Source organism: Ceratosolen solmsi, unplaced genomic scaffold (genome assembly GCF_000503995.2).
Source record: "Ceratosolen solmsi marchali unplaced genomic scaffold, CerSol_1.0 scaffold11, whole genome shotgun sequence".
Taxonomy (NCBI): domain Eukaryota; kingdom Metazoa; phylum Arthropoda; class Insecta; order Hymenoptera; family Agaonidae; genus Ceratosolen; species Ceratosolen solmsi.
In genome coordinates, this window is record NW_011948416.1 from 7,320,845 (window position 1) to 7,335,174 (window position 14,330).

Below are 14,330 nucleotides of genomic sequence, written 5' to 3' on the forward strand. Positions count from 1 at the left end.
AGAAAAATGGCGAAAAGAGAGTTGTTCAAGAGAGAAAATCCGTTTATCGTTGTCGAGCATGAAATATGATTGAGGTGAGGACTATTCTACAAAGAAGCACAAAGTTTGCAAGTACTTCACGTCTTGTACCATAAAATGCTATTTTCAAATTTTTTATTCTGACCAAAGGTAAATTTGCAATCGACCATTAGAATACTATTTTTGCAGAAACAAAAAAAAAAAACAAAGAAAAAAATAAAAAAATATAAATGAACATTTTTGAAGCATAAAAGCACTTTGAAATAATTTTCTTTTATTTTACAAAGGCACATAAATATATATGTTTAAATTCCATTTTTCAACATAATTGATACTTTTCAACAATTATTTAACGGATAAAATGGACCATTAATATTATACACAAAAACTGTTTATAATTTAGTAAGTAAAATATTTCTTAAAACAATCATTATTAGTTAAACAAGAATGAAATAAAAAACATTTCATTTCAACCTCATTATTAGATTATATTAAATGAGTTTTGTAGCGAATTTTTATCAATATAATATTTAATTCTTAAAATTATTTCAACAATAAAAGCTTAATATTATAGAAACTATTTTAAAAAGTGATTTATCTGATTAGTAAACGGAAATAAACTTAGTTTAGTAAAAAATTGTTGTAATTATTTCAAACACCTATATAAAATTTATTGATATGTATTGAAAAGTTCCTTGATCATAATTCCAGATTAAGTAAATATCCACATAATTCGTAAGTAAATAGTGAAAATTTTTAAATATTAAATTATAAAAATAATATAATAAAATATTCGAATATTTTGTTCTACCTATCTCAATTTTATAAGTCCCGTTTATCGAAAAACTTTATAAAAATTAATATTTGTGTTTATTTAAATACAAGAACACTAATCATTGGCGAAAAAAAACTACAATCACATGGTTAGCGTAAATCTAAAATACGGAGAATTCAAAATATAACTAAGTAGTTATTATATAAGTTATTATTTAATAAAATAGTCATTGATTTTAACAGAAACGTAGAAAGCAATTATGCCATATGTGTTAAAAAATCTAGATCACCATACGATCGTACGAACAAAATTTCGCTATCACCGCAACATTGAAACGAGCTATGCCAAGAATTTATCGATAAGCTTTGCGTTTAGAAGCCTTTGAAAAGTTCTTAGATTGTACGAAAAAGAAACACCTCTTCTTTCCACTCTTTCACTCTAAGTCTGGCTAGTTGATGTGGATCCAATTACACTTTGAGGATGTTCTTGATTATTATTCCGGGTCAGTGCACCAATGTTGAAAGCTTTAGTGGAAGGATTAGAAGTGATGGCGAGAGAAGAAAGGGAATGAGATTACCTGGCGTATCAAAGCCAGGAAGTGTACTACTTGGGCTCGCTATGGCAATGACGTTGGGTCATTAAAAGGATCGAGTAGAGCTTTCTATCGCCAAGATTAGTTGACGTCACTTGTAAGAGTATAGATTTTCATATGAAGCTTCAAACAAAGACATATGCTTCATTTATCGTTCGGCAGATTACGCTATTTTTTAATTTGTGAATACTTGATGACAATATAATTCATAATCTTCATCTGTGGATTTTCTTGGGTGACATATGATAAGTAAACTATAAGTCAAATAAATTGTAATTCAAATTAATGACTAATGAAAATACAATAGGCATAACATTGATTAAAATTTGAATAAATCAAATGAAAAATAAAATAGTTACTTTATTATTTACATCGACGTAGTTTCTCAGATATCTTATTGACATTGTTATGAATTTTCATTCAATAAAAATTTTAATAAAATTGTTATATACATAGCATTCTAAAAGAATATCAATGATACATTATCCATCAATAATCAAGGGAAAGTCATTCTTCTGCATTATAATAAAGAAAATAAAAAAGTTTATAGTATTATTGATATCAGTAGTCTAGTAATAATAATGTATAATAATAATATTACATCATTACCGTTGCTTCTGTGCTTATAGGCTTACTAAAATAAGTAACTTGAACTATATTATTTTTCAAATAAAATTATACTCATATTTTACTTGAAAATATGATATACTTATTATATGTACTATGTACATGACTCATATAAGGAGAGGAAGTTTTCATTACATAAAAAAATAAGTTTTTTTACTTACAATTCTAATGGACAAAATTTTTCTTGAGATAACTGCTCCCTTTAAACTAATAGGAAGTTTTACTTTTTCAAATAATGTTTTTCACTGAAAATAAAACTTTATAGAAATAACGGTTCATTTAAATATTTTTATTAATATATTTATTATTTTTACAATTACAATAATTTATGATTCGTATAACAAAGGAATTGTTCGCGGTAGATAAATTTTCATTTTAACGAACGCTACAAAATTAAGATTAAGTTTATTTAATGTATATAGAAATTTTACCAAATCTTAATTTTACAAAATACTTCACATAGATTAAATGTAGAATACAATACGTGCATAGTTTTATTTTTTCATTTGTTTATTGAATATAACCAGTATACTATTAGTATTATAAAGAGATATGAATGCTTCAGAGAACTGAATGCTTTTACCTTATATATTGCAAATGCATGATAGAATTTATAAAAGAAAAATAAACATAGAATTTGATCTATTATTTCAAACAACGCACTCGGTAAATACTCGGGGATTTTGTTTTAATTCTTTTACTGAGAAAATATAAAAGCTTTTGTTGTGGTGGATAAGTTAATATTAGAATAAAAATAATTCTAATAAAAGATACAATTTCTACTATTTTACCTTACAAAATATAATAACAAAAGTTTTAAATTTTAAATATAAAGTATTGTAGGAAATTTTCTATGTATATATATATATTATGTGGTAGTAATTCTTAGTAGAAACAACCTTCAATAAAATTTCATGAATTTTTACATATGTACATTCCTCAATATACATAAAACAAAGATATTTATAAATATAATAGTTGTAATGTAATTTTAATATTGATAATATTAAAAAGACATTTCAAAAATCATATTTTCTTTTAATTCAAATTAAGTATATAGCAAAATTTATAAATTTATTCTGAATATAATACTACTTAGGCGAATAAATCTGAACAAAAAATGTTGCCAAAGAAAGTAGATTGTGGTAGAGATTTTGCTTTTTTTAACCAATTCAAAATGAATTTAAAACTCCATCTTGAAAATTATTGGACTGAATCTTAAAACGGTACTTAACCCAGTTATCCTTTAGCGCTTCATATAACATATGACGTATGAAGACCAATGCTATCTTTGAAAAATCTCACATTCATAGGAATTGTAGAGAAGCAGACAGAGCCGAAAGCAGCGCTTGCTTTGCAAGTGTAATCGTCTCTTGATTCGTCATTGCGAAATATCCAGCAGAAAATTTAAAATTAATATATTTGAATTACAAGGAATAGTACAGATATATAATGTCCAAAAGAAAAAATTTTTAAAATCAGGCGAAAGGTATTCGGTTAAGTATCAAATTGTATTCGAACAGTAGTACTAGTCTAACGACTTTAAAATTTCACGTATCCATGCTAAATTCATCTATAAGGCTTTAATAATAAAGTATGAAATTCAAAATTTTTATAATATAATTGCTTATAATGCAATATAAAATAAAATAAAATTATAATTGTAGTTAATAATTTCCTTAAAAAATATAAACAAATGTACATGTGGTAAAAGTTCTATCATTTTTGTAGGAATAACTTTTCAAGTTATGTTTATTATAGTCGAATAACCGTATTCTTTTGTTATTAAAAAATATCTGTCTTAAAATATATATTGTAACATAAATATGAAAGTATCATTAATAGTCATTATATTTCAATACATAAATGCTAAATTACTTTTAAATAAATTTGGATAAAATCAATCTAAAATTAGTTGTTTCCTAGAATTAGAAATTAAAAATATCATTTTGAACAAGAAAGAAAATTATTTATATTACGTTATAATTTTTAAATCACTATTTTTCCTAGAATTTATACTAGAAACCTCATTAAATAATGTAATACCTAAAAATATTAAACAATAAATATACCAAACTACTAAATATAATTAATATATGAGTATACATAATATAATGATGTGTAAATTTATATATTAATATATATTAATTTATTTTCAATTTTATTAACCTTCACTCACTAATCAAATTAATTCGTTAGAAGTTTCGAAGAAAATAAGAAATTTTATAATTTACCCTAAAAATATGATTACTTCATACTTACAAAAGTAATTACTAAAAATGTGAAACTACATCTAAAAAATTCTAGTACATGCCATTTCCAAATAGATTTCTTTTATTTGCAACTTAGAAATATCGTAAAATATCTTTATTTAAAAGTCTCTACTTCCAAATAATTTAACTATCGAATGAATCTTTGAAACATCCTATACTAAAGCAAACTGTAGAAAAAATTCCATAAGCTATTGCAGCTTCTTCAGAATTTATAAGCACAAAATTTAACACTTTCAATAGGGGAAAAAAAGTACGTTTTATAGTCGGACAGTCCTGATTATTATCTTTGCTTACTTTCATTTAGGTTTTAATAATTTCAGTCTCTTGTTTTTATAGTCGCTTGGATGAGATAAATGCAAGTTTATAAAAAGACAATTGAAATGTTGATATAAATATTGTATAAATCTAACACTTACCACACGTGTAAACGACCTTGAGATAGGTTCTGCTTTCAGGTCGACAAGGATCACCAAATGTCGAACTATTGGCGGCGATCGAGCAGTGACGACGGCCATGACATAGATCTATTACTTTTTCCGTCGCATGGCTGGCCAAACAGGCTAAAATTAAAATTATTTGAAGCTTCGTTAAAGCATTGGCTTGTATGACGAATCCTTTTTTTATATTTCAGTATATTGGCAATGTACGTGCACTTTTGAAATTCTTACAGTATAGCAATCAAGTATAATTTGGATATTGTAGTAATATTTTAATGTTGTACGATTTGAATATTTTGTAAGGTCAGAAAGTAAAGAAAATGACAAATACTTGTTTAGCTATAAAAGTATATTTAAAATTAGTCAAAATGTTTCATATTCGATAGATTGTGAAGAATAAAAAAAATTTAAGATTATATTTTTATGGAAAAATATCCGTATTATTGCATTACCATAAGATATTGAAGACGTTAGAAATAAATAATAAGAAATATTTTTACAATTAAAATAAAATATGTCGTACGTGAATCGATATGTCTTACATAATTATATTAAAATATAATTTAATAAAGTTAAATAGCATATTTTGCATAGAGTATTATTTAATAATATTTTAAAATATTGATTAAAGCACTGCGATATATTTTATATTCAGCCGTCAACGTTATTTATTTAAGTACTAAAGTACGTTTTTTAAATATTAAAAAAAATTTTATATTTCAAAATGTTACATTGACTATTTTCCAAATGTACATAATACATTAAATTTCATGGATTTTAGTTAATTAAATTTTTTATATAACTTTGGTACATTAAAAAATCTTTAAATGTTTTTTTCACAGTAAATTATTTATATTTGCATTTATAAATAATATACCAAAAAAAATATTCATGAAATATAAAATAATAAATATTTTTAAATATATATTATTTTTAATAATTTTTTATATTTTTTCCATCACTGTGGCATTGTATTCTTTATGATTGATAATTATACATTATATAGCGTAATATGATTTTTATTTTGAAACAAATTCATTGACGTTTATTTGTAAATAATGAGAAAGACTTAGTTATATCTTTTGATAAATCTTCCCTAATATAGAATATCTGACACTAGATATCATATAAATTAATATTTTGAAATACGAGTACATTATTTTCATTTAAAATTAAACAATTGGTAATTAATTTTATTATCCTTATGGTTCTCTATTATCCCATTCTATTATCCCTATAATTAACCTATTGGTAATTTATAGAATCTATTAATAATTAATTATCATTGAAATTTATAAATTCATAGAAAAATCAAAACATATTGTATTTAAAAATTAATTTAAATTCGCGAATAAACACGGAAAGACTTGTCTATATTTCATAATTCATATAATTATTTAATCATTTATATCCATAATAGAATTGAAATTTATAATACTGGATTCTTATAGGTGTTAAATATATCTATAAATTATTTATACTTTTAATTAATTAATAATCTAATTCATATAACATTATTGATTATTTTGCAAAACCAAAAAAAAATCCCGTACAACTTATTTAATTTCATCACAATTTTGATAATTATTGTATTAAAAATAAGGATTTTATAATAATTGCTCTCCTCAACTAAAAAGATATTTCTTTTGTTTAAAAATTATAGTAGTGTAAAAAAGGTCAAATAAAAACTTTAAAATATTGGTTATTAGTATTTAATATTTATATGTTTATTTCAAAAAGTCTCTTGTATTTTTATTTTAAATTATTAATTTGTGAATTTATGGTTATCTATATATCTATTCAAATATAATTATATCTATATTAATATTAAATTTGATAAAAATATTAATAGTCAATATTCAGAATAATATTTAATATTCATCTAGACTCAAAGTAGTTTTTGTCATAAAATTAAATTATATCTAATATATAATTATATGCACGTTTTATACCACAAATTTCAGTGTAAAAGTATAAAAGAAGGTGATGCGTAAGAAATGAAAAGATTTTTTAAATTGAATAAAAAACAAGTGTCTTATGCAATAAAAGCGTTACTTATTTAACCGTTTGACTCTAAAAATGGATACTTACCGAACGATCACCAGATGTTGTTTTCTTTTTGTATTACATATTAAAAATAAAATAAACTATATATTGCTTCATTTGAATATGTTATAAATTTTGGAAAGACTATAATAAATTACATTAAACAAGATTATAATGTATGGACCATTTCAATTGTCAAATCAAATACTTTATGCAATGCCACGTTTTTTATATTAAATATATAAAAAGATAATTATATTATTTACAAGGTACCAGGAAGTGTGAGAGAGAGAGAGAGAGAGAGAGACTGTTGCTTTCACTCTCTTTTGTTGTATTTTTTCTCTTGGCCTCTGCCACTAATTCTCTCTTTTTCCCTTTTCCATCTTTCATTTTACACGCTCTATCTCATGTCATCACTTATTCCATCAATATTTCTCTATATTTCTTTTATACATATACTTTTCATTTGATAAGCCAAAAAAATTACTATCATCAGATATAAAATATTTATTCGTTAATTCACTGATTTTTCTCGATATCTGCTATAAAAATTTATTTATTAATATAATATTATATATTTTCTCATTTACAAAAATAAGGTATAATATCTCACGAATTACTTGTCACTATTGAAAGATTATCTTTGATCTTTAGAAAGTCAATGTCAATGTGAATGTGAATGTCACTGTCAATGTCAATGTCGTATTTTCTGTGCAATTTTGTTTACAACTATTGAAATGCTTTATTATTAAAATTGAACTATTTAAATTATTTAACGAATTGAATAATTTAAATATATTTGAGAGTTAATGCTTATTTAATGTATTCGGGCTTCAAAAATATAATCATGCCATTCTAATATTCATGAACAAATAGGATTAAAAATAAAATCTTGTCAAATTATGAAACGATGATAAATCATCTATTTTACAATTATAATGTACTATACTTTTATTTAAAACTTTGGATTTAAAACTCCATACATTAACTATATAATACGGAATATGTGCATCCAAAATAGTCCAAATCTTTTTTATTTATTTCTATGTGTACATTAACTGTAGAGTTTTTATTAATCAGTTAATAATAATATGAATGAATTACCGCTTTTATTTACGTTCTATAAGTATACATAGAGAACGTACGAAAAATATATTACTTAGTAAATAATTATAACAAGACCATTTACTAAATACTGTCAAATACTAATAATGATTAATAAGAATTAAAATCTACGTTAACTAAAAAAAAAAAAAAAAAAAAAAAAAAAAAAAAAAAATAATGATATTTAAGTACATCAAAAGATTTTTAATACATACTCAATAATAGTATAAAGAGTAGAGAAAAAGTTCTGTGAGAAAAATATTAACAAAAAATCAGTTTTCCGAGAATATCTTATGGATTGTTTTCAGTTAAAATAATAAGCAATGTGCTTTAGGAAACTTCAAAACTTTATAATGAAAAATGTTTTTTAATCTTCTTAACATCTGTTTCATAATATTAAAGCTTCGTAGGGCATCCAAGACTTCGAATATCATTTGGTTAATTATTTCGAGTTTTTGATATTCATGACACCCTATTCTTGATAAATTCTTTCTTTTGACTGAAGAGACGATGGAGGCGACAGAGAGATTAATGAAACTTCTTTCATTAGCGTTTTGATTTTCAGATTTTTAAAATTTAACTAATCGTTTCATCCTTAAAGGCTTTGTTAAAATATACGTAATTTATATAAAAATTCAAGAGTATAAATATCAATAAAAGTCAAATTATGATAAGTCGACTGTTATTTATTTGTAAGTCATACAGCATTAACGTTACTTTTAATTATTTGAAAAAAAAAAAAAATATATATATATATATATATATATATATATATATAATCGATTTCAACATCCGTTTACTTTTGATTTACATTTCTTTTATTAGAAAGAATTTATAAGCATTTTCAGTGATGTTAATCGATAGACCAAAGTATTTTAATAAAATAATAAATTTTGAAAAATCTCATAAAAATTCGAATTTCATATTAAAATGTATTTCAAAGAACATAATTTAATTATCGAATGCCTAATGCTTTGGGACTTATAATAGTCGGTCATAAAATATCGCCATTAATCAACATTGAGAAGCAAGGCTTGCTAATACGTACTTTCGTCTTTAACTCCATTGGGCTGTGGACATTGGAGCGATTCGTACTCCGTTCTGCCGAAGGAGGCACTGTAGATCGCTACCCTGTAGTTTGGGAAGCACGAAAGATTGATGGCATCGTTTTCACACGCTACTTTACTCCTAAATTCATCTGTAAATAGATAAAACTCGGCTTAGATAGATCTTTAATTTAGCGTTATTGCAAAGTTATTACCTGGTGAGCAACGCGAGCAGAATATATGTACAGGTTTAACGATAAAATAATTGTATAATAAATACATTATGTGTTAACAAATATTATTCAATTTTCATGTAGAAATTTACATGTTGAAATTTTAATTAGCAATTTAATACGAAATATACAGTTTTTATAATTTCTTTACATACATTAAATATTTTTATATTAATTCCAATGTATTATGTTCCTTTCGTTATACGATTATGTCGAAATGTTTAATTTTGTTTCCTAATAAGCGTAATAGTTGCATAGATAATAAAAATGTTAATTAAAATCCCTTCAATTTTCTTTATTTTGATTTATCTTTATTAAGAAGTTAATCCATAAAGATACAATTGAAAGTTTTACTCTACATATCAATAAGCTTTATGAAATTAAAATCTTATTACAACTTTCACTCAGTTATAATAAAACTATAAATACAATGTGATTATTAGGTGACTGATTTAATTCGTGACGATAATGAATACTTTGTTATTCATATTATATTATTAATTCCATTTATTTTATAAATTATATACTAAAATTTGAACTACCTTAATAAATTCATATGTATTTCTTTACGTATGACTTTTGTAAATGAAAATAATTTAATTTACGTGTTTATTTGTTTGATCACAAAGCTATTTTAAGAATCGATACGATAATATCATCAGACGCATATTTATTATGAGCAATCGATTTGTGTAATAGATAGCTTAAAATATGTTTATTTTTATAGATATTCCTAAGGTAGTTACTTCACACATTTCTACCGTATATTTGTTAAATACACACTTTCGGTATTTCTAGTCTCATAATTATTGACTTTCTAACTAAAGAGCAACAGATAGTCTATTGTCAAAAGATTACTTGAATGAATGCAGCTGGAAAAGTTCGTGAGAAGCAAATTTCCCAATGTTAATTCAATTGATGGTAACACGAAATAACGTGAATATACACTCGACTAAGCCACATTCATTCATCAATCAATAACATTCAGACGTAATTATTGGCTTCCTTAACTAGTTTTGTTGAATAGTTCGTTCAAACCTTTTACGTTTGCTTGACTGCGAGGTATAGGGAAGTGGAGGATCAGAAATGAAAGGATATATTGCATATATCTCATCTGGCGCTATTATCTATCTAATTTATCTTTGACTTAGTGATTTAGTAGAAGCGTTTAAATAATAACGATTATTAACCACAAATGAGATTTTTCAGGCTATATTCAAAAAAGAATGTTGTTATTAGCACATGGATATTGAAAAAATAAATAATAAGATCTTTTAAGAAAACTGAAAAAATTAAATAAATATACACCAGATATTAAAAGAACATAATTTTCACTAATTAATTTTTACATATTTAGATATAAATATCATTATGTCTCAACTATGTTTCAGTGCTCTAATGAAAATTGAGTCTTATGTAAAAAAAAAAAAAAAAAAAAAAAAAAAAAAGAAAGTGCGTACAATGCGTAAAGATGAAAGAGTATAGAGAAGAATACGAGACACCGATTCAAAAGAAGTCATCTTCACGTAAAACCAACGTGCTTTTCATGTTAAAAAAAATAACTCGCTATACAGCAGCTGCAGCTTACAAATACGCGACATCTTGTCGTCAGCTGCAGCCAGGATTATTAATTATACTGCAGTAACTTCGCTCTCTCGTGTGTAAATAGGAAAAGCAATGCCTCTCACTGTTTTCTATCTTAGTTGACGCTTGCACACGCATCCTTCGTAATGTATCGTACAATGCGCGTCTGAAAATAATAATGCTACCTAAGGTTCGCGCCAATGCTGATTCGCATGCGCGTACGTGGCACTTATTCCAAGAACTATGAAACAATAAAACAAAAAGTATTCAGCACCCATGGGCGTGTCAGTTAGATATTATGTTTAAGCGTTATCTTGCAAGAAGTGATTTGATAAATGTGTCGATTCATAGACTACAAGGATTGAATTTTCAGATTTTATAATACTTTTGTTTCGTGACGATTGTTAGTTTATATTCGTACATAAGATACAAAATATTGGGAAATTTAATGTTCGATATTAATTTGGAAAACAGTTAAGCTTTTAATTTTGCCTAACTTCATAATTCTGTTTTATTAAAAGCATTTCATTCTTCTTTGTTTAATTCCATCTTGCTTCGTTTAAATATATCTTGTACAGAAGCAAAAAATTATCTTATCTTATCATACGGAAAAATATATGCCATTTTCATGATTAGATCTTGTTAAGAACAATAAATTAACATTATAAGTATTCAAGTATATAAAAATAGTAATAAACTTTATAGTTATTGCTCCTCCGTCATTCCATAAATCAATAAAATCGTATGAAAATCTTGGTTAAGTTTCATTTGAAAGTGTACATAAATAAAAGATAATATTAATTTTTCCATGCCACTCATCGGCTCAAGTTTCTAATTATTTATTAGCAATCATAAATTTACGCGGTCCCGCTTGTTATGCCTCTTAATAAAGAACTATATTTGCTTTTTTTCATTTTCGTTATACGACGTCAACTCAATTACAAGTGATAAAATAATATACGTAAAACTCGAAATATCAACCAATGATAATAATTATGTAAAAAATTAATATTACTTATAATTAAATTGCGTAAGAATTAAATTCCTTAATTATTCTCTATGTACGCATACGGACTCACAGATAGTATAATCTTGATTATATAAAATTATAAGATCTAGAAGTATTAGAGATGTTCAATTATGAAACTAAATATTATATATGAAATTTTGAGACTACAACAAACGCAAAGTTCGTATAAAATTATTTTATTATTTTTATAAATTTGTATTGGGATTTAGAATTAAAGATTATAAATATTTAACAATGAATTGCATTATTTAAACATAAATAATAACGATATCCAGCTAAAATCAAATTTTATAATACGAATTTCTATAACTACTATAACCTACTCTATACTTTCAGAAATTGAAAGAAATAAACTTTAATGTACCAAATGAATATTTTCTATAAAATTTCGAAAATATCCTGAAAGCAACAGAGAAATGATGTATGATGTATAATTAGTCATCTACATAGTACGAGTGACGACAAATACGTGTGAGTTATAAATTATGTATAAGCCGCAGCTCCCGCGCCATATGAGATTTTGTCGTAGGTTCATTTTTCATAGACACGCGACGCACTTCAAATAAGTCTGTAATACAACTTATTAATAATATATAAATATCATCCTTATATTTCATGGTAATGCGATAGATCTATTAGAAAGGTCTTTCAAGTAGCAATAAATAAACGTGCCGTTAAAACAAAAAATTTAAAGTAATTGAATTAAGCTATGATATTAAAATTTTTAAATGAGCAAAAAAATATTCTAGAAAATTTTTAACTCACTTATTATTTATGATTTTGTAAATTTGGTGAAATTAAAAATTATTATTTAAAAATCTTTTACTTATGATTATTTTCAAGATATTTATTTCATTTTTCGTTATATCTTTTATTATAATAAATTTAATTTATTTATTAAACTCATGGTAACTAATGATAAATCCTAAATTCATTTGTTCCTTAGATATTAACTAAATTTATAAAATATTTAAATAATAATTATTATGATTGCATAATTCATATTTTTTGACATCACAAATGTATGAAATTCTATCAGTGCTAAGTAAATAAATAATATATTTTTAAAAGCTGATTTGAAATGATATAAGAGAATATAATAAAACGACAATAAAATAATAAATAAATTTAATTTTTTAAACTACAACAACCGAAAACAAAATCAGAAAATCTTTAAGATTTTCTTATTTAATGAAACACTTTGGAAACAAACATTACTAAAAGTAAATCTCCAGTTCAAACAAATAAATTGACCTACACCCTTCCCTAAATGTTATACAAGCCTTTAATTAAACGTAATAATTAAATTTTACATACATTAAATTATTGTGATAATAAATTGTAGAAAAATCTGTATGTAACGTGATAAGTAATTATTAAAAATTATGGAAATTGATTAACGATTATAAATTAAAAATACTTTTCTTATATAAATAAAGTTGCCAAACTTCTAGAAAATCTACTGACCGCATTATTTTTTTATATCTCTGTCTAAACTCACATATTTTTAACACAACCATACATTTTCATACCTACCATATTGACCCAGCTCCACCCCACTGTCGAGTTATAAATTGCGACACGCGACTTACATAGTCAGAATTCCACGAATTTTCAAGGGGCCAGGATTATTTTCAGTTCCCATACATATATATAATTTAAACTTGCAGGACCAAACTTATTTAAATTTAACTTCTAATATATAATATAATTGTCTTGCTTATTATGTCAATAATACAACATACGATTCCTACTGATAGCACAAATTTAAGATTATCAGCAATAATTCATTGTATTAATAATATTGATGGCATGATAATGATACATATATAAACAATTTTATTAAGATACCTAAAAATCCCTATTGACTAGCAATATACGAAATATAATCCATTCAAATACAAATCAATGCAAAATTTGATGTATTTATTGTTACTCTTAAAAAGTAGAATGCTAATTTGTCGTAATTAGTTAAATATTACGGTCAGTATATCTTATATGCCATAAATATTTATAAAAAATTATAAATACTTTAAGGTATAATTCATTATATAATTAGAAAAATATTAGAAAACCTTTTAAAGTGGCCGATAAGTTCACAATAATACATGAAAGACTCTATTTGTTAATTTGCGATTAAATTTATAAATTAACGCAAATGAAAACTAATTCATAGTAATTCAGTTCATTAGATTTTTGCACATATGTACCAAATTTTAGCCAAATATGATTGATTAACATTAATATATAAAGAGGTTACGATTAAAATATAAAATGATGAAAAACTTGAGTATGTACTTGGCATAATAATGATGAATTATAAATTGTATTGCTTTTATAATTGCGTAGTACAAAGTGTTTAAAATTAATTTAAAATATTAAAATTCTATAAAAAAAAAAAGTTCACTACAAGAATCGAAACTTGCGCTACATAAATATATTATTTCGCCTATATAATATAAACATGTAACAAAATGAAAGTAAAAAATTCAAATATATTGAATACACATATATAATTTGATTATTTGTTTAAAAGTATGATGATATATATATATTTTTTTTTAT

General features: G+C 24.1%; 1 protein-coding gene across 2 annotated transcripts in view; it reads right to left on the reverse strand.

Moving 5' to 3' along the window:
- The window catches only part of LOC105359255 (protein eva-1), a 238,799-nt gene that overhangs the window by 51,148 nt on the left and 173,321 nt on the right, over positions 1-14,330 (reverse strand). For both annotated transcript variants that reach the window (XM_011495794.1, XM_011495793.1), the window contains exons 4-5: positions 8,921-9,070; positions 4,702-4,845 (exon numbers count right to left, since the gene is read on the reverse strand). In XM_011495794.1, coding sequence (XP_011494096.1) covers positions 4,702-4,845; positions 8,921-9,070 — 294 coding nt within the window. The remainder of the gene's footprint in view (positions 1-4,701; positions 4,846-8,920; positions 9,071-14,330) is intronic.